The sequence below is a fragment of the Chionomys nivalis genome, chromosome 11, assembly GCF_950005125.1.
Source record: "Chionomys nivalis chromosome 11, mChiNiv1.1, whole genome shotgun sequence".
NCBI lineage: Eukaryota > Metazoa > Chordata > Mammalia > Rodentia > Cricetidae > Chionomys > Chionomys nivalis.
In genome coordinates, this window is record NC_080096.1 from 606,428 (window position 1) to 632,017 (window position 25,590).

The 25,590-nt window shown below is 46.1% G+C and overlaps 1 protein-coding gene, 1 long non-coding RNA gene and 1 pseudogene across 2 annotated transcripts in view; 1 reads left to right on the plus strand and 2 right to left on the minus strand.

The window, feature by feature from the left end:
- The first annotated feature begins 2 nt into the window (after positions 1 to 2).
- LOC130883515 (uncharacterized) lies at positions 3 to 1,257 on the plus strand. The gene is made up of 3 exons (XR_009057977.1): positions 3 to 421; positions 697 to 775; positions 1,133 to 1,257. It is a non-coding gene; the product is annotated as an uncharacterized LOC130883515 (long non-coding RNA).
- The window catches only part of Ssu72 (SSU72 homolog, RNA polymerase II CTD phosphatase), a 33,449-nt gene continuing 8,903 nt past the window's right edge, over positions 1,045 to 25,590 (minus strand). Inside the window, exons 2-5 of the mRNA XM_057784041.1 lie at positions 19,607 to 19,750; positions 3,168 to 3,307; positions 2,610 to 2,728; positions 1,045 to 1,347 (exon numbers count right to left, since the gene is read on the minus strand). Of these exons, the coding sequence (XP_057640024.1) occupies positions 1,246 to 1,347; positions 2,610 to 2,728; positions 3,168 to 3,307; positions 19,607 to 19,750 (505 nt within the window). The 3' untranslated portion in view covers positions 1,045 to 1,245. The remainder of the gene's footprint in view (positions 1,348 to 2,609; positions 2,729 to 3,167; positions 3,308 to 19,606; positions 19,751 to 25,590) is intronic.
- LOC130884574 (U6 spliceosomal RNA) lies at positions 19,853 to 19,949 on the minus strand (annotated as a pseudogene).

Sequence of the window (25,590 nt, forward strand, 5' to 3'; positions counted from 1 at the left end):
GCCCCCTCCCTCCTCCCCCTTCCCTCCTCCAGGCTTCTCCCTCCCTCCTTTTCTTCCTCACTATCTCCACCCTCCTCCTTCTGCCTCCGCCTTTGGGGAGGGACTTCGCCGCCCCGCGCCAGCATCCAGGGTCGAGGTTCTCCACTCCTATCCTTGCGACGCAGGCCCAGACCCCTCCCCTCCGGTCTCGGCTCCACATTCTGCCCCATCTCATCCGATCTCCTTGCCCAGTGCCACGCTGAACTCTTTTTGGCCTGGTCGTTTCTGCTCTACTTCTCCAAGTAAGGCCCCTCCTCTTGCGTCCCCTGGTTCCAGTGAGGGGTAGGAAGGTCGGCACCCAGCCTCCTCCAGCAAGAAAATGCCATCGGGGGAGGGGCCTGCAAGGTCAGAGGAACCAGAGACTGTGACTACTGGACCAAAGGTAGGAGGGCAAGAGATACGGAGTAGGCCAGAGCATCCCAGAGCATCGTGGCAGTGGTGGGAAAGGCTAGCAGGCTTCTGGAAAGGAAGGGGTGCTGGACAGTAGCCCGAAACTAGCAGCCTAGTGTCTAGCATACTGTTTGTTGTGGCTGTCTTGCTTGTCCTGTCCACAGAGCTGACAGTGTAAGAACCAACCCTGCCCTGTGTGACGGAAGCAAGAGAGGACAGCTGACCTCCATCCCTAAGTACAAACCCCACTGTGCACTGTGTCTGCAGGTTCCAACTGGAGGGGCCGGTATCCTGGTGTCTTACAGCCCGGGGCCTGTGTCATCTTTCTCTCAAAGGATGGTCTCAGGTATGTCACAGGGCTGTACTTAAGGGCCCTGGATACCTCTTCTCCTGCAGGGATGCAGGCCAGGAATTCAGGCCAAATCAAAGACCCCCAGGAGCATATATTTTGCGGTGATTCCAAGTCCCCGTCTCATCCCCCGCTCCCCGCCATCCCCACCCCGTCCCACCCCCCAGCCAATAAGGCAGTCTATTGTTTTATTTCGGGTTTTTTGTACAATCCAGCAGTGGCGAGAAAAGGGGTAGGAAGGCCAACAACAGACACTTGCTGTAGGCTGTACAGTAAACCGTCTTTACTTCTTTTGATTAAAAACAATGGATTTCAATCTGGCATCGCTGTGCGCTTCACATTCCACATGTGCAGTACACTGGCGACGTGCACCTAGCAGTATAAACAAACATCAGAAGAGAAAACACATTGAAAAAGTGGCTCCAAAGGCGGTGTGCAAGTCAGGACGTGCACGGCCCACGAGTGGCTCAGTAGAAGCAGACAGTGTGCAGAAAGGCCCGGCCACTCTTCTCCTCAAACTCCTGCAGCAGCTCATCAATCTCGTTCTCCATATCCTCAGTGTGCTGGATCTGGGGAAAGCAAAGCCTTGAGTGACACTTGGGAAGTGTGACACGCCTTCCCTCCTCTGCCCTGTGCTGCATCTCCCTCCTGCAGTGGGGACAGTCTCAGGATAGTGTCCTCAGGGTCATCCCAATGGCCCCTTCCTGGCAGTCCCTGCTTTGATAATGGGCTCCAGACCTGCACAATGGCCACTGTAGCACCCCATATTGGGAATGCTAGATTCAAAGGAAGGACTGGACTCCGAGGCTGGGATTCAAGCTCTGCCCTCAGGCATCACAGGTTTATGGAAGCCTCACCAGCCAGCGCCACCCCAACCCTGCGATGAGTGAAGTGAGGGGCATGAAGAGGCAGGCATCTTCCTAGAACTGTCCAGCAGAGGCCGACCATGCCTCGTGGTGGAGCAGCCTGTGCCCTGCAGCAGGCTAGCGCACATCTGGCCTCTACCCCCAGACACCAACAGCTTCTCCTGGTTGTGAAAACCTACAAGGTGGCCAGGCATTGCCAGCAGGCCTTTAACACTTTGAGGCAGGCTGGCTGCTGACCACACTGCTCTGCATGGCTACACAGTCTCTCAGGCTTCAGTCCTTTCTCTAGATCATCAGCCAAACCACGAGCTCAACTGCTGGAACTTCAGCAGGGACTGAAAGTGGAAGCTGGGCTGAATTCAACAGGAATGTGGATCCCCACACCAACTTCCCCATCAGCCTCTACTTGGGAAGCCAAGAGGACGTCAACTCTGCCACAGCCAGCTAAATTAAACATATTCTCAAGGGTGAAAGGCGGGACAAGGCACATGGCTCCTCCCACAACGTCCCTCCACAGCATCTGAACAGGGTGACCCCTCCACACAGCAGGTGCACAGCCCAGGGGTCTTCAGAGGATAAATATCTAGACAAATATCAGGCAAAAGTACACAAAATACCCCTATACTGTGAATGTTCCTCTGGGAGCCCCAAGACCCATCTCTGACAATACCAGGTGAGCTCTGCACCAGAGGAAAAGGTCAACTGTCAGTCATTTCTTCCCGAAGAGAGGCCTATGACCTGGAGATGTCATTCATCACTTCTACCAACCACAGACGCACTGGGATGGGCTCTCAAGCCAACGTCACGTCACTGTTAACCTCCTGGAATGTGTACTTCTTGGTCTTTATTTGAAATTTAGTATTAACCAGGATGTGAAAATAAGTTGCTAGTGATGAGAGGTCCCCTCCTCTTGCCCAACAGCTACTTCCTTGGTAAGGATGCCTGGACCCAGGGCTCAGACTCACACACTGGCAGAGCTCGCAGATGAGGAAGGCCCCTAGGGTGGCCTCTTCATGGTTGTCCTGGATGTCCACGTTGACCACATGCACTGGCTGGCAGGTCTCCTGTTCTCTGGAATTCAGATCTGATTCGAAAGAGACACAATATTACTAGGCATTGGGTAACAGATGTGTCCATGTTCAGCTCTCGCTGCGCCTGCCCCTGAACTCTGGACTGTAACTCAAGGATTGAGCATCCAAACTCCAGAAACTAAGGACAGACCCACAACGAAGGCTCAGTGAAGAAGCCTAGGAAAACAGCATACTCCACTCCAGGCCATTCTATGCCGCCCACGCTGGCACCAACAGTAGTTTCTATAAAATGGCAGGCCCAATAAATACGCAACACTGCGCTGAAGGCCACAAGGCTTACAAAAACATACAGGAATCCGTCCTCTGCTTACTCCTCACAGGCTGTCCTCCCGATGTCCATGTGGGTCCTGTACATCACTGTTGCCCAGGGCCTGAGGCCTAACCTGCCTCCCCTGGAGACCATAAGTCTTCCAGCCGAGTGTTGGCACTCACCTTCTACAACCTGGTCATAGACTCTCTCTTCACAAGTGAGGATCAGGTCAAACAGGTCCTTGCAGTTCTGGAACCTTTCTGGCCGGGGCTTGATCCTTTTGTTTCTGTCCAGCATATGCAAAATTCCATTCTGTGTATAGCTGAACACCAGAGTCAAGGAGCTTTGGATAAATGATTGTTCACTAACCTAGATCTGCCTGTAAATAAATGGTCCCCCTGCCTCTTAGGGTCCCAAGTTGGCTCTTGTCAATATCACAGCTCTAGGCCTTAGCATAGGCTGGGTAACCACTGCCCCACGACAAGAAGGTACTGACTTCTTGGGGGTGTCATGATTTCTATGAGACCCAAATCTACCGAACAGCTCCAGGTAGCCGTGGTCATTCTGATAAGGCAGAAAGCAGAACCATTTCTGGCCTCCTCTCATGACAGTGACCTTTTCCTCTATCATACTGACCACAGCTCTGATCTATGCATTTGTTCCCTCTCAAAACACAAAGACAACGCTGCCAGGAAACCAAGCTACAGCAGGGAGAAAATTGGGAAAATCCACAGAATCCCCCCACCTCCCAGAGACCAGGTTTCTCTGTGCAGTCCTGGCACCTGCTCTGTAGTTCAGGCTGGCCTCGAACTCAGAGATCCACCTGCCTCTGCCACCACACCCAGATTCCACCAAATTTCTCAAAACTCAGCAGCAGAAATGTCCGGAAGCACCCCACTGGTGATGGTCCAGGAGGGACAAGTCTGGTTCAGCTGAAAGCAGGGAAACTGCCAGTTGAACTCAAAGGGCAATCCAGACGGCACCTCCATATTCAGCCCGTCAGCCCGGGGCAGAAGCCAGGAGTCACTGCCTTTGGGGCCTTCGAGGTTGTACCACCCTCTCCCTCAGATAGTTCCTGGAGTGAGCTGCTCTGGACACTTAGAAACAAGCATCTGTTTTAGGGAAACATTAAGGCTCTCCTATCGTGGGGACTGAGGCCTGACCTCAGGTTACCAGGCTCGAGCACAGGTGCCCTAACCCCGAGTCATCTTCCTAACATTTCAACTTATTTAAGCAAGTTCATGGTGCTTTTAAAACTAGTCCCTGCATTCTGGACTGGAAAGGCAGCTTTTAGAACACATTTAGGGGGTCAATCTAAACAGTTTAACTTGAAGACACCTGGCCACGAGCTGCCAGGCAGCCCCACTCCTTGCATCATCAGCTGCTCCTCCCTTCCTGCTTCTCTGCTGCCTACAAGAAGAGCTGCATCCAAGCTTAGAGCCCTTCAAGGTCCCGAGGTCGGGGGCAGCAAGTTTAAGACCAAACCCAGTGGCTGGTACTTCTGGGATAGAGACAGGGAGCAGGGGAGTAGACCTTTTGGGAAGGAATCCAATCAGGATCCAGGTACTTAAATTTAGCACTGACTCCAAGGAAAAGCTGGACAAAGTCATACAGAGACAGCTAAGAATAGTGGGAAACACCACTTTGCACCCCCACTATCAGAGTCAGGCCCCCAAAATGCTCCAAGAACTGCGGTCACAGGATGGCCCTGCCTGGGAATGACTTTTAAGTGACCACCCTCAAGTGAAGAGCACTCTGTGTAATGGAGGCTGGGAAACAATCATGCCAGCACCTCACCTGAACTTGACAATTTGGGGGGCGGGGCAGGATTTGAGAAAGAGTTTCTCTGTGTTGTCCTGGCTGTCCAGGAACTTGCTCCGTAGATCAGGCTGGCCTGAACTCAAGAGATCTGCCTGCCTGCTTCCTGAGTGCTGGGATTAAAGGCAGGTGATACCACCTCCCAGCACTTCTCACAAACCCCAACAACCATCCAAAAACTTGCTTAGAAGCCAGGCTAGGATACGTAGGTGGACATAGTAGATAGGGCCAGCGTTCTCAGGATCCCCCATCCTTGTTACTGTTTTTGACGACCTCATTGAACAGCCAGTTAGCTGGAAAACTTCAAGAGTCCCAAGCTTAAGAAAGTCTTGGGCTGACTCTCACTTGGCCAAGCCCTGGGCTAACCCAACAAAGCTTCCGAGGAGTTGGGAGCACAGTGTCAAGCTGATTGTGCTCTTTGGTTCTAATCAGCAGTCACTGGAGTGAGATTCCTGGAAGCTGAGGGTGTGCCATGGCCAGGACTTAATCTACGAACAATGAGCCAACAGTGACAATGGCTGAGGGTGTGTCGTGGCCCACCATGGATGGACTTAATCCACGTGCAATGAGCCAACAGTGACAGTGGCTGACTTTCTCTTGAATGAAGAGCTACTCCCACCCGACCCTGAAAGCCCAGACCTGTCCTCGCTGGCTTTCTGAGGAGCATCCCCCAGAGAGTGAAGGTGGGGAACAGGGCCCATACAGGGTTCACACTGAGGGCCCCAGGACCTGGGATATTGAAGTACAATTCAGTATCATTTAAAAACTTCTGGATTTACCAAACAATTCAAACTCATCTCCTTGCAGGGCACACAGTTTCTAAATACTAAGTGATAGGACAGGATGGACAGAGGAGAACAGACGCACTGGAGCTGGGATTCCTGGTGGACGGCTCTAATTCTAGCACTCAGGAGGCAAAGGGAAGAGGATCAGGAGGTCAACTTGAGCTACACAAGGCTGAGGGAAGCCTAGGTTATACGAGACCTTATCTCATAAGAGAAAAAGGCTAAGGAGAAGGCTTAGCAGTCAAGAGAGCTTCCTACCCTTTCAGGATCACATTCAGTTTACAGCCCTCCTCTAACACCAGCTTCAGGGAGCTAATGCTCCCCCGCCCCAAACCTACAGACAGGGTTTCCTCTGTACAGCCCTGGCTGTCCTGGAACTCGCTCTGTACACCAGACCGGCCTCAAACTCAGAGATCTGCCTACCCTTAAGATTGGGATTAAAGATGTACACCACCACCACATAGCCTAATGGCCTCTTCTGGTTTTTCTAGGTACCCACATCCATTAAAAAAAGAAAGACAGAGAGAAAGAAAGAAAGAAAGAAAGAAAGAAAGAAAGAAAGAAAGAAAGAAAGAAAGGAAGGAAGGAAGAAAGGAAGGAAGAAAGAGAAAGAAAGAATCTTAACTACAATTTAAAATGGTGAATTATGAACTGCCATTTAGTTCAAACCTGCTGCCTGAGGAGGGCTGGCCCCTTGGGGACCTGCTTCCAGGATCCTGCAGCATATTCCTGAGTAGTTGCTCCTGGGAATGGATACAGTCACAGGTAAAGTACTAGTCATGTCTTCACTAGTTAAGCAGTCATCCAAAGAGAAGCTACTTCCACAACCAACTTCATGGACACCAAGTATGGACTCTTACCTTTCCTATCAAGTGGGAGCAGAACCAGGCATCTTTAGCTACTCCCAAAGGGATGCTTTTGGCCTCCCCAGAGCACAGGGCTCTTGACAGAACATCCTATGAAGAAAGGCCAGACCCACAGGCAGGTCAAGTTCAACACAGGACAAGGTTTGTGCTCTTTTCTCTGCCCAGCCACCCTGGAGAAAGGGAAAGTGTGCAGGAACTGCACAACAGTCAGTCCAGGGCACACAGCTCTGTCACCCTGCTTGACTAATTCTATGAAATGCCTGCATCTGTGGCTAAGAGGTACACAGACCCTCAGGACCCACAGCAATGGGGTCTTCCACTACCTCTCGAGAACCTACCTTCAGGCTGAACTTCCTGGGCTGAGTTGGGCTCATGCTACTACTACCATGGATAAATCTTCAACAGACCCCTCAAACACAGGTTTCACCCATCCTGCTGCTCAGAAGCTAACCAAAGGGCCAGTACAATCAGTCCTCCTGTCTCCAGAAACATAACCAACCACATTCAAGACAAGCCCGACTCAGAACTTACAACAATGTTCCCTAAGACAGGGATTGGGTGGAAACAAAGAACTCTGAGGGGCTCTCAACCTTGCTGCCTTCACCACTGTCCTAACCTAACACCCACAGGTCAGACACAGCCTCCACTCAGGCAGAGGGGCAGCTACAGGACTCCCAGCCCGAGAGAAGCCACAGAAAGCAGGTATTGGAAATGCCGGGGCTGTATACTGAGTTCCTATCCTAAAACCAAACAGCCGCCATCAAGGCTAACATACTTCAGGTGAATTAATGAAATCAGTTTGACCAACAGCTACACAGCTTGAACAGATTAGCCTCCTCTCAAGAGTGCTTACTGAACACTAACAAATCTTTAAGAGTTTAATATCAAGTCGGACAGTGGTGGCGCCCACCTTTAATCCCAGCACTAGGGAGGCAGAGACAGGCAGATCTCTGTGAGTTTGAGGTCAGCCTGGTCTACAAGAGCTAGTTAGTTCCAGGACAGCCAGGGCTGTTACAGAGAAATCCTGTCTAGAAAAACAAAAACAAGGGGCTGGAGAGATGGCTCAGCAGTTAAGAGCATTGCCTGCTCTTCCAAAGGTCCTGAGTTCAATTGCCAGCAACCACATGGTGGCTCACAACCATCTGTAAAGAGGTCTGGCGCCCTCTTCTGGCCTGCAGGCATACACGCAGACAGAATATTGTATACATAATAAATAAATAAATATTTAAAAAAAAGAAAAGAAAAAAGAAAAAGAAAAACAAGTTTAGTATCGACATAAGAGCCCATGACTTTAAGTGTATACCATTTATCTACCACCATCCTTTAAAATTACAACTTTTCTGCGTATCTATGTGTGCATATGTGCATGCAGGCTGGAACACCCCCTTGGCTGCTGTCGCCTGTTTGCTACCGGCCAGAAACCAGGCTAGGCTGGCTAGCCAGTAAGTCCTAAGGATCCACCAGCCTAAGTATTACAAGCATACCTCAGTCAGCTTTTATTATGTGGATCCCAGGGCTTGAACTCAAGTCCTCAAACATTGTACTGGTGGCTATCACTGCAGCTCCCCAAGTTCTGAGACAGCATCTTACTGTGTAGCCCACAATGACCTCCAATGTCACATCTTGCCTCAACATCCCAAGTGCACCATCATACTCAACCAAAAACACAAATGTAAAGTCTGTGGCTGCAGGTCTGTGCCAAGCGACCTCCTTCATGTACCTGTCTTCCCAGGCTGGGCCAGAGACTCTGTGACCACCTGCTCATCTCAAAATTATTTTACTTCCTTTTTGCTGTTTTGTAAGAGAGGGTCTCTCAGCCGGGCGGTGGTGGCGCACACCTTTAATCCCCAGCACTTGGGAGGCAGAGGCAGGCGGATCTCTGTGAGTTTGAGACCAGCCTGGTCTACAAGAGCTAGTTCCAGGACAGGCTCCAAAACCACAGAGAAACTCTGTCTCGAAAAACCAAAAAAAAAAAAAAAAAGAGGGTCTCTCTGAGTAGCTCCAGGTGTCTTGGAACTCACCCTGTATAATAGGCTGGCCTTGAGCTCAGAGAGCCTCCGGCCAATGTTTCCCAAGGTTTGTGCCACCACCACAACCTGAAATTACTTTATTTGTAACCTCCAGTTAAATTTAGTTTAAAATAAGGTACAAAGCACAATTTTTGTTTTGTTTTGTTTCTGAGACAGGCGCTCTCTGCAGTAGATCAGGCTGGCCTCTGGCCTTTTGTGTGCTAGAATTAAAGGCAGGTGCCGCTAACACCACCACCACCCTGCTTAACAAGGTATGTACCTGCCTGCACGTACTGGAGCATGGGTCACATGTACATGTAAAGATCAGAGGACAAGCCGGGCGGTGGTGGCGCACGCCTTTAATTCCAGCACTTGGGAGGCAGAGGCAGGCGGATCTCTGTGAGTTCGAGACCAGCCTGGTCTACAAGAGCTAGTTCCAGGACAGGCTCCAAAACCACAGAGAAACCCTGTCTCGAAAAACCAAACAAAAAAAAAAAAAAAAAAAGATCAGAGGACAACTTGTGTGAGCCAGTTCTTTCCTTCCAGGATGGATTTGGGGCAAAAAACACAGTTGTCGGGCTTGGCAGCAACTATCTTATTAAGCTATCTGGCTGGCCCCATGACTAAGTTTTAATAAATCTTCTAGCCCAGTGGTTCTCAATCTTCTTAATGCTGCAACTCTTTAATACAGTTCCTCGTGTTGTGGTGACCCCAATCACGAAATTATTTCATTAGTTATGCTACTTCATAACTAATTTTGCTGGAGAGATGGCTCAGAGGTTAAGAGCACTGGCTGCTCTTTCAGAGGTCCTGAGTTCAATTCCCAGCACCCACATGGTAGCTCACAACCATCTGTAATGAGATCTGGTCCTCTCTTCTGGTATACAGGCACACATGCAGGCACACACTATATCCATGATAAATAAATCTTTAAATTAAATATAATTATGTTACTGTTATGAATCGTAATGTAAATAACTGATAAGCAGGATATCTGATATGCGACCCACAAAGGGGTCAAGACCTACAGGTTGAGAATCACTGTTCTAGGGCTTAAGTGTCTACATCATCGAATTTACTAGGCTTCATCAAACTCAAAACTCATGAACAATAATCATCAGAAAAAGATTGGGAACTTGCTGCCATGAGACAGCACTCACTATTGTGTCCTAACATAAGGAAATGGAGACTTTGGCACGGTTTCAGGCTTGTTAAATGAATGCCCAGATCCCCGACAATGACGGCGGCTTTCTCTAGACCCCAGATTCATGTGTGTTCAGTGCAGGTCTGATAGCAAGTTCAATGTCCCGCACACAGCATCCTGTAAACAATGCTGCTCAGGGACTAATGGCTGGAGGAAATGTGAATAGGACCACTGTGCAACAAAAGGGGGTTACTCGATTAGAAAAGGAAAAGACTTCAGTAAATATTCATTCCAAGCAGTCAGGCTAAGAAAATGTCAGGTATCCTAGGTCATGGTGTGGGAATTGAATGTCCCGCAGGCAAAGATGGCAGAACAAAGGCCAAACCAGAGCCGCTGTTAACAGCTTTCACAAAATTGCAAGTGATGGCAAAACCAGTAGATCAAATGGAAAGCAGGGTTGTTTGGATACATTCTGTAGGCTACTGCATCAAAGTCTACCTCCTGGAATGAACCCTAAGATAGTTAACACCTGACGCAGGACAGCGAATGGAGAGGGGGCACCGATGACCCTTGAACAAGAGCAGAGAGAAATGCAATTACAGAGAAGCAATGATGGACTGAGACTCCTTTCAGTGGACAAGGTGGAATATAGGCACATTAAGGGACAAAGACTGTGGGGCACCGTACTCTAGTAAGGCTGCATTGCACACATGCCCATAAAGAACCTACTGAGGTCCCTTGGAACCCACAGCAACACTAGAAACAGTTTTTCTTTCTTTTTTTCTTTTGGTGTGTGTATGTGTGCTAATGATATTTTTCTTTCTTTAGGGTAATGGTAAGCCTAGAAATAGCAAAACGTCAGGACAGGGTCTGGCTACCCGCACCCACCCCACTACATACACACCGAGTATCTCTGCAAATCGGTTACACCTCACTCCTCAGTGTTGCACCAGGAGAAACTGTTCATTTTTAAGAGGTCAAGTGCTCAGCTCCATCTTGCATTTCCTGAATGGAATACTGGCTGCTCAACCACACCTGCGCCCTTCTTGAAGAAGGCACTGAGAAGCGTGCTCTTCTAGGCTCTCTGGATATGCCCTAAGGAACCCAGAGAAGTCTTATTTCAAAGGACGACCTCAAGAAGGTGATGAACTCAGTGGCCAGCAGGAGCATCTCACTGCTGGTACAGTGAGGGGAGTGTCCACAGGAGAAAGGCCAGGCACTTTACATCCAGATATTTGAATGACCACAGCAACTACCCTGGCCAATCAGTTTTGATAAACCTCTGATTACTGAGAAGCAGGCAAATATCCTTCAGCCATAACACCACATGTCAGACCTGCTGAGGAACATATGAGATACAATCAATAATTTAGTAAAATTGGATGAGTTATTTCTTTGGGAACTGGTACCTGGCTTGGGACATACTTGTGGCAACACACACCATTTTTAAAAAACTCTTCGCCAGCCGGGCGGTGGTGGCGCACGCTTTTAATCCCAGCACTTGGGAGGCAGAGGCAGGCGGATCTCTGTGAGTTCGAGACCAGCCTGGTCTACAAGAGCTAGTTCCAGGACAGGCTCCAAAACCACAGAGAAACCCTGTCTCGAAAAACCAAAAAAAAAAAAAAAAAAAAAAAAAAAAAAAAAAAAAACAAAAAAAAAACTCTTCACCAGGGGCTGGAGAGCTGGCTCAGTGGTTAAGAGCATTGCCTGCTCTTCCAAAGGTCCTGAGTTCAATTCTCAGCAACCACATGGTGGCTCACAACCATCTGTAAAGAGGTCTGGCGCCCTCTTCTGGCCTTCAGGCATACAGACAGAATATTGTATACATAATAAATAAATAAATAAATAAATAAATAAATAAATAAATAAATAAATGAAAAACTCTTCGCCAAAAAAAAAATAATTAATTAAAATAAAGCCAAGTGGTGGAGGTGGTGCATGCCTTTAATCCTAAGACTTGGGAGACAGAGACCGGTGGATCTCTGTGAGTTCGAGGCCATCCTGATCTACAGATCAAGTTCCAGGACAGGTTCCAAAGCTACAGAGAAACCCTGTCTCCAAAAACCAAAACCAAACAAACAAAAAACTCTTTAAAAAGTTCATCTCTCCATCTGGAGAGATGGGTCGAGGTTAAGAGCACTGGCTGCTCTTCCAGAGGTCCTGAGCTTAATCCCCAGCAGCGACATGGTGGCTCCCAACATTTAATGGAATTTGATGTACTCCACTGGAATTCAGGTGTACATGGAGTCAGAGCATCCAAATAAATAAATAAATATTTAAAATATTAGATAAGGAAAAAATACAGCTACCAACCACATGAAAATGAAGAGCAAACAAGTGAAAATCATTGCCAAGCTTCGTCTGCGAGATGGCACCACAGTTCACAGGAGGAAACACTGTTCTGACAGAAACGCTGTGTCTGCATAGCAGGGTGCACTGAGGAGGTAGAAGTTCCCATCCTAAACTCAGTGAAAACAAAAGAAACATTCATTTCACCTGCAACTAGAGATTAGTAAAACCTCATCGAAATACAAATTTCCAGCAAACTCTCACTGGTTTAAGCTGACAAGGCAATGGTGTGGAGGGTTAGAGGAAGGAAAGACACACCCACAGGCTGGATTGACAGGACTGTGTTACAGAAACTTTCATATCATGAGGAAATATCTGAAGAGTAACCTGGCAAAGAAACAAAGAAACAGGGCTCCGAGTTAGAGATGTCAGTCAATGCTGGGGGCAGGGGAATGCAGTAGAGACTCGTATAAGGTGTAATCCCAACAGGCAGGTAAGGGAACTTGTTGCCTTTCAGAGGACCTGAACTTGACTCTTGGCACCCACACAGTGGCTCACAACAGTTCATTAACACCAGTTCCGGAGATGTGATGCCACCTTCTAACCTCCTCAGGCACCAAGCATACATGTTGTGCACAGACATACAATCCACCAAAACACTCACATACATTAAAAAATAAATAATTTCAAAGAAAAAAAAATCCAGGACATGCTGCCTGTAACCTACTTCTTTTTTTTTTTTTTTTTTGGTTTTTCGAGACAGGGTTTCTCTGTGGCTTTTGGTTCCTGTCCTGGAACTAGCTCTTCTAGACCAGGCTGGCCTCGAACTCACAGAGATCCGCCTGCCTCTGCCTCCCGAGTGCTGGGATTAAAGGCGTGCGCCACCACTGCCCAGCCTATAACATACTTCTAATAGCCCCTTCACCTCCCAATTTTGCCAGTATTATGAACTCAAAAGATCAATTAGGTCATAGTCCTCACAATATCCGAACACTCTTGGCTGTTAAGATGGCTCAGTGGGTAAGGAACTTCATATACAAGCCCAACAACCCACGTTCAGCCCCTGAACCCACAGAGACATGAGGAGAGACATGGTTTCCATAAAGTTGTCCTCTAACGTCTACATGCATGTTGTAGCATACGTGCACCATGCTCATACATCAAAAACAATAATAAAATTATAAATTAAAAAGAAACACTCTCAGACATACCCAGAGCTGTTTTTACTAATCTCCTAGATGTGACCCATCCAATCAATCTGACGAGATTAACCATACAGCCAGGTCTGATAATTTTCTATCTCAGAAACCATTTTTTTTTCCTTCTACCCCAAGACCAAATCTAAGGATGAACATTCAATAAATGGATATATAAATATAATCTAAACTCAAAAGGTATCGCGACATCCCAAAGATAAACCCAAGTAGCATGCTAGAGGCAGCAGAGTCATAGCTCCACTCTGCAACACACACGCACGACTCAGGAAAGTTAAAAGCTGAGCAGTGGTGGAACACAGTGCTGGGAGGCAGAGGCAGGGGATCTCTGTGAGTTTGAGGCCAGCCTGGTCTACAGACAGCCAGGGCCACAAAATGAACCCGTCTCAAAAAAATAAATAAATGGAGGGGAAAACAGGAAAGTTAAAAACCACCCTTGTGTAGTGTTATGAACAGCCCACCAGGCAGTGGGTGACAGGAGCAGGGAGTGTTAACCACTGATCTTTTGCTCTGACAGACCTCCTTGTCATTCATTGGTAAGGCTGACAATTCCTCATTAACAAAATCAATTTGCATCACCATCGCAGGGCAGTGGTGGCGCACGCCTTTAATCCCAGCACTTGGGAGGCAGAGGCAGGCGGATCTCTGTGAGTTCGAGACCAGCCTGGTCTACAAGAGCTAGTTCCAGGACAGGCTCCAAAACCACAGAGAAACCCTGTCTCGAAAAAAAAAAAAAACAAAAACCAATTTGCATCACCATCAAAGGTGTTCCAGGTTTGCCTACTACTGACAACCAAAACTAATGGGCTCCTCATCATAAACAAACTCACTCCTCCCAAGTACTGAGAAACAGGTGTACAGTATCAATTCCACCTTTTTCTCTCATTTTTGGAGGGGGAATGGTCTGTTACTCAGGCAGATCCTGCACTGGTAGGCTCCTTCTAGTGATCCTCCTGCCTCAGTCTACAGAGAAGCTTAGATAGTAGTAATAACCACCATATCTGGTTTTAAAGATATTTTTCATTTGTCTCTAGAGATCAGGTGAACTTAGAAGAATTCCTATCACTGATCTAGGCATGTGCATGTGTTTCCTAACCGTCGGGAACTCTCAAAAAGGCAAATCGTAAAACCATGTTGCAGCCTACACTGTGAGGGGAAGCAGTTGGTTTAGTTTCAGGTCAGCCCCACTTCCCTCAGCAATAACCATGGGTGCGGCCCACGGAGACAATATGAAGCAAGTTTCAATCCTTCAGGTTCACAATCCCTGACTTAGGACAAGTCAGCTTTTCAAAGGCTTGAGAAAGGTAAATGTTTAGAAGAAACTGTACTCCTGGGCTGGTGAGACAGTGTGACACTCCTAACACCAGGGTCAACACCAGCTGAGCTCAACTGCCACTCAACTTCACTCACAATGGCAAACAACGGACACCGTTGAAGTTACCAAGTGTAGATTAGGTAAACGCATTTTTTTTTTTTGGATTGTTTTTTGGAGACAGGGTTTCTCTGTGTAGGCCTGATTGCCCTGAAACTTGCTTTATAGACCAAGCTACCCTTGAACTCAGAGATCTGCGTGCCTCTGCCTCTGGAGTTATGGGATTAAAGGTGTGAGCTATCACCACCATTTGGTAAATGCACTTGTGACCTAACACATTTTATCCTTCAATGGTCTCATCAGCTATAAAAAAAGAAAGAATGGGGCTGGAAAGATGGCTCAGCGGTTAAGAGCACTGCCTGCTCTTCCAAAGGTCCTGAGTTCAATTCCCAGCGACCACATGGTGGCTCACAACCATCTGTAATAAGGTCTGTTGCCCTCTTCTGGCCTGCAGGCATACACATAGAATATTGTATACAAAATAAATAAAGAATGAAATATTTGCCCTGACAGTGCTGAAGCAGGCATGGGCAGCGCACGTGGCGGTTTTGCTGGATTTGTTCATGCTGGGTTTCATGGTTTGACTGACCAGACCTCATAACATATGTTTGTGATCCGGGCGGGGGTGGCACATGGCTTTAATCCCAGCACTCGGGAGGCAGAGGCAGGCGGATCTCTGTGAGTTCGAGACCAGCCTGGTCTACAAGAGCTAGTTCCAGGACAGGCTCCAAAGCCACAGAGAAACCCTGTCTCTAAAAAACAAACAAACAACAACAACAAAAAAAAAACAAACAGATGTTTGTGAGCCACCATGTGGTTACTGGTAACTGAACTCAGGATCTTTGGAAGAGCCACTGCTCTTAAGGGCTTAGCCATCTCTCCAGCCCCTCATCACCCATCAAGAAGTATGTCTAAGGCCAGATGTGGTGGCACAAGTCTTTAACCCCAGCATTTCAGAGGTAGAGGCAAGTATATTCTAAGTATATTCTGTGAGTTCAAGGTCAGCCCGGTCTACAAAATTACTTCCAAACCAGTTAAAGCTACACGAGCAATAAGACCACCCCTTCCTCACACGCATGCTGCCTAAAATCTGTCAGAGATTACAGAATACAAGGTCTATGTTGTGTGTTGTGTTTCCTCATTTGTCTACTGACAGAGGGTTTGAACTCACGATGCGGCTGAGCGTGACCTTCAACTCTATGTCCATTACCTAGGAGCTAGGCCACTGTTGTGCTCAGCTTGTTTTACTAAAATTATGTGAGGTAGAACACATGGAGAAACAGGTTCTGCCCACAAAGAGTAGAAATATGGCAGACGTGGTCTCTAGGCCACCAGGTTCTAATCAAGTATCTTTTCCCTGTCAACTCACAAAATCCTCTACCAATTGAAAATGTAAGCTGAGTGTTTATCTTTGAGTTACATGATAAAATATTCTTCTAACTTTGCACTATGAAACTATGGGTTTTATGCAAGATCAGGAAGGGGCACTTACTACTGACTAAGGAATGCTATCCAGGTTACCTTTCAAAGGGCACCATTCCTTTCCCAATCCCCACAGTGATCCTTCCTTCCTCTACCCTCCCCTCCACATATCCCAACTATGCCCTTATCCGACCTGGCTTGATGCCAACCAACGTACAGCGTTCCCTGGAAGACATCTCTTTGGGCCAGGGACAGCACTGAGAACAGCACAGCAGAGCTCTAGGCGCGTAGTTATGACCAATGTGCTACCCAATCAACTAACAAGCTTCCTGGGGACTGACCGAGGAGTAAATAACCTGCCTAGAAGATACTCAAGAAGCAAATACTGATGACATCGCCAAACTACCAAAGTAGTCACAAGCTCTTCTGCCTGCCACCCTGTCCCCAACACATTCTCCCCTTCTGGATAGTCTGTACATTTCAAGAGGCAGCCACTGACCCCTATACCCGCACTATGTATAAAGATCCTGCTCCCAGATGCTGGTCTTCACTCCTTTTAGAATTGCCTAAATAGTTGAAGCCTAAACTGCATTATCGCTTTCTCTTGGTTTTTTTGAGACAGGGTTTGTGTAAATGCCCCAGTTGCTTTTGACCTAGCTGTGTAGACCAGACTGGCCTCAAACTCGGAGATCTGCCTGCCTCTGCCTCCCAAGTCTAGGACTAAAGGTGTGAACTGCAACGGCCCGGCTAAACTTCATTCTTGTAAAACATACTAAGAGCCACCCTATCCAAGAACAGGGAAGTCAACTGACATCAATATTAAAATTTAATTTATAATAAAGGAGTATGGATATGTGCATTACTGTATGTCTATTTCTCTCACAAAATAAATATAAGAGCATCAAAAATAAATAGTACTAACTGAAGAAATTTCAAAAGTAGGTAAGAGCTGGACATGATAAATGCTTGCCTTTAATCCAGAGGCCAGCCTGTTCTACCTAGTAAGTTCCAGGACAGGCACAGCTACATAATACAGACCCTACTTTAAAAACAACCAAAAAAAAAAAAAATTCTAAGCAGCCAAGGCTTCATAATATTAATGGTACACAGGCATTTAACATAAGAAATAAAATCTCAACTTTTCTCTAGGGCTAAGAAAATACCCAGCCCCCAAATGAGACCCTCTGGGATTTTATGGTAATACTTACCATGACCAAGCTCGCCCAAGAGGCTTCGGAAGAAGCTGTGCAGACACCCCCCACTTATGAGCTCTTTGGACAAGGACGAGCAGAACACAGCCTGCTCTAACCAGCTCTCAGTCCTCCAAGTTTAGGTTCCTGGGTTTCTGAGTAGGGTGAAAAGTACCAGATGTGCTCTGGGATCCCAGGATCACATTGGTAAAAGCCCAATTCACAGTCCCAAACACTCCCAATTGTACTGAGTGCGGCTAACAGGAAATGCCTGTGTCTCCATTGGCCGCCTTTCAACTGTGGCCTGCAGCTGAGGAAGGACTGGGAAGCAGTGTGGGGATTGCAAAGATGTAGGGATTACAAGGATTTACATTTCACTAGAAGGCATCTGAGACCCTTCAAGCTACCCAATTCATCTCTGCACCTACAAAAATATCTTTAGTTTATTATATTCATCTGAGAAAGTTTTAAGTCCATCCCATCTCAGCCTCCTGAGTGAGACTGGTGTCACAATACCCGGACCACGCTTTCTTTGAGGTTGTCTCCAAGTTACCCAGGCTGGCCTTGAACTCTGGGGTCAAGCAATCCTCTTGCTTCAGCTTCCAGAGTAGCCAGGACTCCTCACTAGCTTAAATCTTAGTTTATATTAAAATTTGCAACTATGTATGAATATAAGAAAATGGAGACAAAGTGCTTTCTGGAGTGACATAGTTCTGCAACCTTGGTCTCAAGGGAAGTTGAGGCAGGAGGAGCAATGTATTTATGGCCTACCTCGGCTAGAGTTTGTTCAAAGCCAGCTTAGAAATCTTAGTAAACCCTGACTTAAACTTCACAAGTGAAAAGATAGATGAGGAGGAAAAAAATAAAAAAGAAAAGGCAGGATGCAGAGGCCCACACCTTTAATCCAGCACCCAGGAGGTACAGGCATGACAGAGGCAAAGGCCAGGTAGATCTCTAGGTTCGAGGCCAACCTGGTCTATACAGATTATTACAGACCAGCCAGGGGTCACAGTAAAAACATGTCTTATAAAAAAAGTTTTAGATCTAGGGATAGCTCAGTGGAGCACTACTAGCCTAGGCTAGCGTGTACAAGGCTGTCGGTCTGATCCCCAAAACCGAAAGGGAAAAAAAAGTTGTTTGGTGCACACACCCACTGCTCAGACTATGTGGACCCCACTCTGAGCACCTGGAATTCTTATTGAGAACTGACTAGGGTCAATCTCAGGGTTCCACTCTGAACACCTAGAATTCTTATTGAGAAGTGACTAGAGTCAATCTCAGGGTTCCACTCTGAGCACCTGGAATTCTTATTGAGAAGTGACTAGAGTCAATCTCAGGGTTCTACTCTGAGCACCTGGAATTCTTATTGAGAGTGACTAGGGTCACTCTCAGGGTCCTAACACATGCTAAACATATGAACGTGGGAAAGTTCAAGAGACTATGGGGTTATCATAAAACTCAAAACACCTGGAGCACTGATTGACTTAACCATTGCAGAGCACGGTATGGAAAAGTTATTTTAAAGTAACTTTTTCTTTCCTCATGAGTCTACAGTATAGAGTTTGGACTGTTATGACTCTTTCTGAAGTTCTCGCAGAAGACTTTATTTTTCCATGCTTTGTTAGGTAAACACAGTATATTTTGTTTTTATTTTGAGATAGGGTCTTGTGCTATAGCCCAAGCTAGCCTCAAACTATCTAGCCCAGGCTGGTCTCAAAACTTGCAGCAATCTTCCTGCCTCAACTTCCCAAAGGCTGAGATCATAGACACGTTGCAGGAAGCGCAGCTGGGCAGCCCGCAGTGTGAGGGAGGCACTAGCACTCTGGTCGACCACATCAAGGCCGGCTTTCTAGTGCTGTCTGCAGGTGTGCCTCCAGCAGTGCTTCTCCACCTTCCTGATGCGGGGACCTTTAACATAATTCCTCATGTTGTGCTGACACCAACCAAAACTGTTTTTGTTGCTACTTCCTAACTGCAATTTTGCTACTGTTATGAATTACAAATGTTTTCTGATGGTCTTAGGTGACCCTGTGAAAGGGTCATTTAACTTTCAAAGGGGTCATGACCCAAAAGTTGAGAATCACTACTCTTGACTCTCCAGTAGGCAAAAGGAAAGAAACTGAGTTCTTCACTGGGCTGGCACTGCAGGTCTTTAATCCCAGGGCTCAGGAGGCAGTGGTAGGAGTAGCTCTATGAGTTCAAGGTCAGCCTGGTCTACAGAGTGAGTTCCAAGGTAGGCAGGGTTACATAGTTAGACCCTGTCTCAAATTTACAGGAGAGAAAAAAAAGGGAAAAAAAAGAAAGAAAAAAGAAAAGAACAAAACCAAAGCTGACTTCTCATAAATAAGAAAGGATTGATGTGGGCACCATAGGCACATAAGCCAGAACATATCTGCCGATCCTGCTTCACCTCAACACACCCTGCAGGGTGGGGGGGTCAGAGTGACTTCCAGTCACAAACCACACCCACCAGAAGACCACCCTGCTTCGCTAAGGGTCAGCCACGGGATACAGTTCTTTGTCTTTCCTGAGGAGATCATTGTACATCTGGTCATATGTGGTTTTGAAGTCATAAACATTGGGCTTGTCAGGTGCTGGTCCTGGGAGCTTCACATGAGTTCCTGTTCCAAAGGACCGGACACTGAAACCCCGCTTGCTGGAAGACACAAAGAAGAAAAAACATCACAGTTGGATTAAAACATAAAGTTCTCATACCAAGGGACACAAAACAGAAAAAAAGAACAACCATTTCTTTCTCTTAAATATGGAAGGCTTTACAAATATGCATGTCCCCCTTACGCAGGCACCATGCTGACCTCTGCATCATTCCAGTTTTAGTGTATGTGCTGCTACACAATCTATTTTTCTTTTAACAAATTTATTACATTATTTATTTGTGTGTGTGCATGCACCCACGCATGGCATGGTATACATGTGCGGGTCAGAGAAAAACTTGTTAGAGCTGGCTCTCTACTCCCACCACGTGGACCCTGGAGACTGATTCAGGTCATCGGGTTTGGTACCCGGTGCCTTTACCAGCTGACCATCCCATCAGCCCTGTTGTAGGTGGTGAAATGTCTCCGTGGGAAAATTCACTGCTGTAGACGCTTGAGAACTTCAGTGCCTGGATTAACGTGGTAAAAGCAGAGATCAATTCTTCTAAGTTGTCCTCTGACTTCCACATGTACACTGGGCATGCTACCATACACAGAAAATAAGATTTAAAGATATTAAAACACAAAACAATAAAAAGTGAAATTTAAAGTACTTAAGAACAGGACTTTAGGTATTTGCTTCTTAGTGCACGTGTGCCTAGGTTCTCATGGGTGTGGACACTCACACATGTGAAAGCCACAACATTAGGTCCTTAGTTTTTCTTCACCTTTAGGGGGTGGAGGGAGCAGGGGTGTGAGGTTGTCTCTCACTGAACCTGAAATTCAGCTCCTCTAGACTGGCTGCCCAAAGAGCTGCAGGGATCCACCTCTCTTCTTCCCGCACACTCCTGCCCCTAGTGCTGGGTTTCTCATATAAACACACATCTGACTTCTATGTGGGTGCTGGAAATCTGAACTCAGGCCCTCAGAATTGCACAAGCCATCTCCCCAGCCTGTTCTTATTTATTTATTATTTAAGACTTGGGTCTCTCCATGTAGATCAAATTGCCCTTAAACTCAAGAGCCTGCTTCTGCCTCCAAAGTGTTGAGATTAAAGTCCTGCATCACCACATCTAACATACATTTTAAAATTTTTAACCAAATGTTAGAATCACCTTTAACTTGCTCTGTAACAAGTTACATACATTAATCAATCAGAAGAGAACTAGTATAACAGAGCTAAACTGAAAACTGGTTAGTTAAAATGCTGACTGACTGAAACTTACAACACTGTAGTCACCAACCAATTTCCTAGCAATCCAGACTTAAGTACACAGAGGGTCCTGCAGGGATAAACAGCCACAACAGCTGTAGTGACTTCTGTGGAACCAGCTGTTAAAGATTTTGATGAACCAGAGAAGGATGCAGAAGACCTACAGGATAACCCAATTAGACCATGTGACCAGCACAGCCCGGCAAACTATATGTGCACCAAGAAAAGAAAAGCACCTCAAAACACAGACACTTACGTGTGATCAGAGAACTTGTTATCACTACTGATAACCACAATTTTAAGTTTATCACAACAGGTTACGTGCACAGAAGTTAATTTGAAATAAAATTTTGTTTGTTTTTTGTTTTGTTTTTTCGAGACAGGGTTTCTCTGTAGCTTTAAGTCTGCCCTAGAACTAGCTCTTGTAGACCAGGCTGGCCTCGAACTCACAGAGATCCATCTGTCTCTGTTTCCAGAATGCTAGGATTAAAGGCGTGCTTCTGCCTCCCAAATGTTGGGATTAAAGGTTTGTGCCACAAAGCCTGGCTGACCTGGTTTCTTTTAAAACTTAACAAAGGTGTAATTTTATTTTTTTTTCTCCGAGACAAGGTTTCTCTGTGTAGCCTAGGTTGTTCTGGAACTAGCTCTTGCAGATCAGGCTGGCAGCTAAAGTGTAATTCGTTAAAATAAAATAAAAAAAAAAAAAACCAACAATTTAACGGGGTGGATTCCCTAGAATTGGAGTGGCAGATGGTTGCACACCACTATATGGATGTTGGAAACTGACCTCAGGTTCTCTGCAAAATCAATAAATGCTCCTAACCACTGAGCCATCTTTCCAATTCCGCAAATGCAATTCTAATGCTAGGATGGTATCTCACTATGCAGCCTTAAAACTACTGTGTGGATCAGGATGAACTTGAACTCACAGAAATCCAACAGCCTCTGACTCCCTAGTGCTGGAATTATAGGTTTGTATCACCACGCCTAGCTAGTTGTGATTTTTAACAAGCATCACCATGTAAAGCTTTTTTGTATTTTTGTTGTTGTTTTGAGCCAGGATCTCACTGGCTCAAAACAACATGTAATTCAGAACGAACATCCGGCCGGTCTGGAAGTCACGCCACCATACACAATTCTCCTGTTTTTTCTTGTTCATTTAACTGTAACTCCGGACATTTGGAATTATTTTAAAATAAACATCTCATTGTCAAACTGGGTAAGAACGCTGCTCACCATCTGGTGTGCAGAGAACCATGCTTACTACAGATTCATCCACCACAAAAGTAATGTTACTAAAAATTCCACAGAAGGGACAATAACTCAAACATAATATCACTGGGAAAGAAATGACCCTTACACATCAAATATTCTATTTCACGTAAAAGAGAAAAACAAAACATGCTGTTGTATGATTTTTTTTTTCTTTTTTTCTTTTTTTGTTTTTCGAGACAGGGTTTCTCTGTGGTTTTTTGGAGCCTGTCCTGGAACTAGCTCTTGTAGACCAGGCTGGTCTCAAACTCACAGAGATCCGCCTGCCTCTGCCTCCCGAGTGCTGGGATTAAAGGCGTGCGCCACCACCGCCCGGCTGATTTTTTTTTTTTTTTTTTTTTTTTTTTTACTCTTTTGGCTTCAGCAGGGGGAACAACACACTCCCAAGTAAAATCATTCACAGAGGCTTATTCTTAGTTAGAAATGCCAGGCCTTAGCTTGGGTTGTTTCTTGCCAGTTTTTCTTAAATTATCCCTGGGCTTTTCCCTTCTTTTCTGTACATTGTACTGTCGCTCTTACTTCATGGCTGGGTGGGTGGCCAGCAGGCCCTTAAAATCCTTCTCCCCTTGTTCTCTCCTTGCTCCTTCCCCTCTCCAGATTTCTCCCATTTATACCTGCTGCCTGCTGGTCCCGCCTATCCTTTTTACTGCCTTGCTATTGGCCGCTCAACACCGCTTAGAACATCAGGTGTTTTAGACAGGTAAAGAATCACAGCTTCAGAGTTAAGCAAATACAGCATAAAAAAGAAATACACGTTTACATCATTAAACAAATGCTCCACAGCATAAACAAACAATTTTCCACAACAGCACGCAGGTACCACTTTTCAACTTAATCCATTTAAGGTAGCGCCAAGGTGACAGAGGCAGTGATGAGAACCCATTACACCACCGGGTAAGGCAGGAGGATCATGAATTTGAGGTTGTACCTAACTATGATACATATTAAAACCCTAAAAAAAATTAATGAAGACAGGGCTGGACGACAAGGCACACACCTTTAATCCTGGAATTCAGGGGAAAGAAGCAGGTGGATCTGTTGTTAAAGGTCAGCCTGGTCTATAAAGCAAGGGGTGAAAAGGAAGAAAACAGAAAACTCTGGTCTGTTTGAGTCATTTTTTTTTGTTTTGTTTTGTTTTTTGGATTTTTCGAGACAGGGTTTCTCTGTGGTTTTGGAGCCTGTCCTGGAACTAGCTCTGTAGACCAGGCTGGTCTCGAACTCACAGAGATCCGCCTGTCTCTGCCTCCCAAGTGCTGGGATTAAAGGCGTGCGACACCACCGCCCGGCAAAAAGAAAATGTGTAGTCCAAGCTGGCCTCGAACTCCAGATCCACCTGCCTCTTCCTCCTTCAGCAAATCCTACAGGCCTGTGCCACCAGAACTGGCCACTTTTTTTTTTTTTTTTTTGAGACAGGGTTTCTTCATAGCTTTGGAGCCTGTCCTGGAACTAGCTCTTGTAGACCGGGCTGGTTCAAACTCACCTGCCTCTGCCTGCCAAGTGCTAGGATTAAAGGCATGTGCCACCACTGCCCGGCTCTGAGTCACTTAGGGAATCAGCAACAAGGAAGGACAGCTAGTATCACATGGTAGTTAGCATGCAGCAGGTATAAAGTAAATAAGTGACTGTGGACTTCAGTAGTGAGTCCACACCTAAGAACTTCATTTATAGAAACCCAGTCAGACAGACACAAAGCCACAGAAAAGGCATTCACAGAGTGCTGCCTGTGATCACAAAGGTCAGAAGCCAACAAACCACTTGCTTATAAGTCTATGCAGAGTTCTTTAAAGCTACAGAGAAACCCTGTCTCAGAAAAAACAAAAAATAACATTAATTCTAGCTGGGTGCTATGGTGCACACCTTTAATCCCACCCAGCCTTCAAGGAGGCAAACAGACAGATTCTTGAGTTTGAGGCCAGCCTGATCTACAGAGTTAGTTCCCGTACAGCCATGGCAACACAGAGAAATCCTGTCCCAATTAAACAAACAAACGAGTAAATATTCTGAAAAAAGCAGTTCATATTTAAGTTGGGACACCTCAGCTAAGGTCCCTGAGGTTGATAAAAAGCTGGGTCTATTCCTGTGTTTCTAGAATATCCTGAGCTATTCAGAATGACACATAAGAAACACAACCTAAAACAGAATCATTAAAATCCAGAGTCCACATATGCCTGAGCTATTAAACTGGAAACACAAACATTCCAATGTTCCAACAAAGTGAGTTAGAAAGTAACAATCACCAGGTGTTCGTCAGAACTGAAAAAGATGACACAGACACCAGACAGGGTCAAAGCAGAAGGTCCCCTTAATTTAAATTTGAAACAATGTCCTTACAAACATGGATAACGTGCAATGAAAAGGTGTGTCTCAGGAAAACAAACAAGAATGAGGTGTGGTGGCACACACCTTGAAGGTGCCCAGGGTCCAGAAAAGCACCACCAGGTTAGGCCAATTTGACGGTCACACCCTTTGATGTTGTAGTGCTGTTTTAGATAGTTCACACACCCAAACTGTGGTGTACCAGCATCTACCACTGGTGTGTTCTCCATGAGGACTGGAATGAAGGCTCACAAGACAAAGACTTGCCTCTTCAAGACAATGAGTTTTTTGCTGTTTTATTTTTTAAGATGTATCTATTAAATATACAGTGCTCTGCCTGCATGCAGACCAGAAGAGCGCACCAGATCTCATTAGATGGTCGTGAGCCACCATGTGGTTGCTGGGAATTGAACTCAGGACCTCTGGAAGAGCAGGCAGTGCTCTTAACTGATGAGCTGAATTATGCTCTTCAGTATGGATCAGGAGAGGTTCTGTTCCAGATCCTTGTATGTTCTCCACAGACACGAATGAGGTAAAGCTACCATTTTTACAAAGTCACTTGTGACCAAGTATGAATGAATCAGGTATTCAAGAAGTTATCTTTTAATTTTTTTTTAATTCACTTTTATGTGCATTGGCATTCTGTCTGTCTGTATATCTGTGTGTGGTCCCTGGAGTACAGACAGTTGTGAGCTGCCTTGCTGGTGCTGGGAATTGAACCAGGGTCCTCAGAAAGAGCAACCAATGCTCTTAACCACTGAGCCATTAGAGAAGTCATCTTAATTAGTTCAAAACAAGAAAGAGCTGAGATCACTTTTCCCAAAAGGTCCCACTCTAAAGAGATCGACCAGGATCATTTTAACAATGGGAAAAGCGCCGGGCGGTGGTGGTGCACACCTCCGATCCCAGCACTTGGAGGGCTAAGGAGGCAGAGGCAGGCAGATCTCTGTGAGTTCAAGGCCAGCCTGGTCTAAAAAGCAAGTTCCAAGACAGTCAGGACTGTTTCACAGAAAAACCTTGTCTCAAAAAAACAAAAATAGC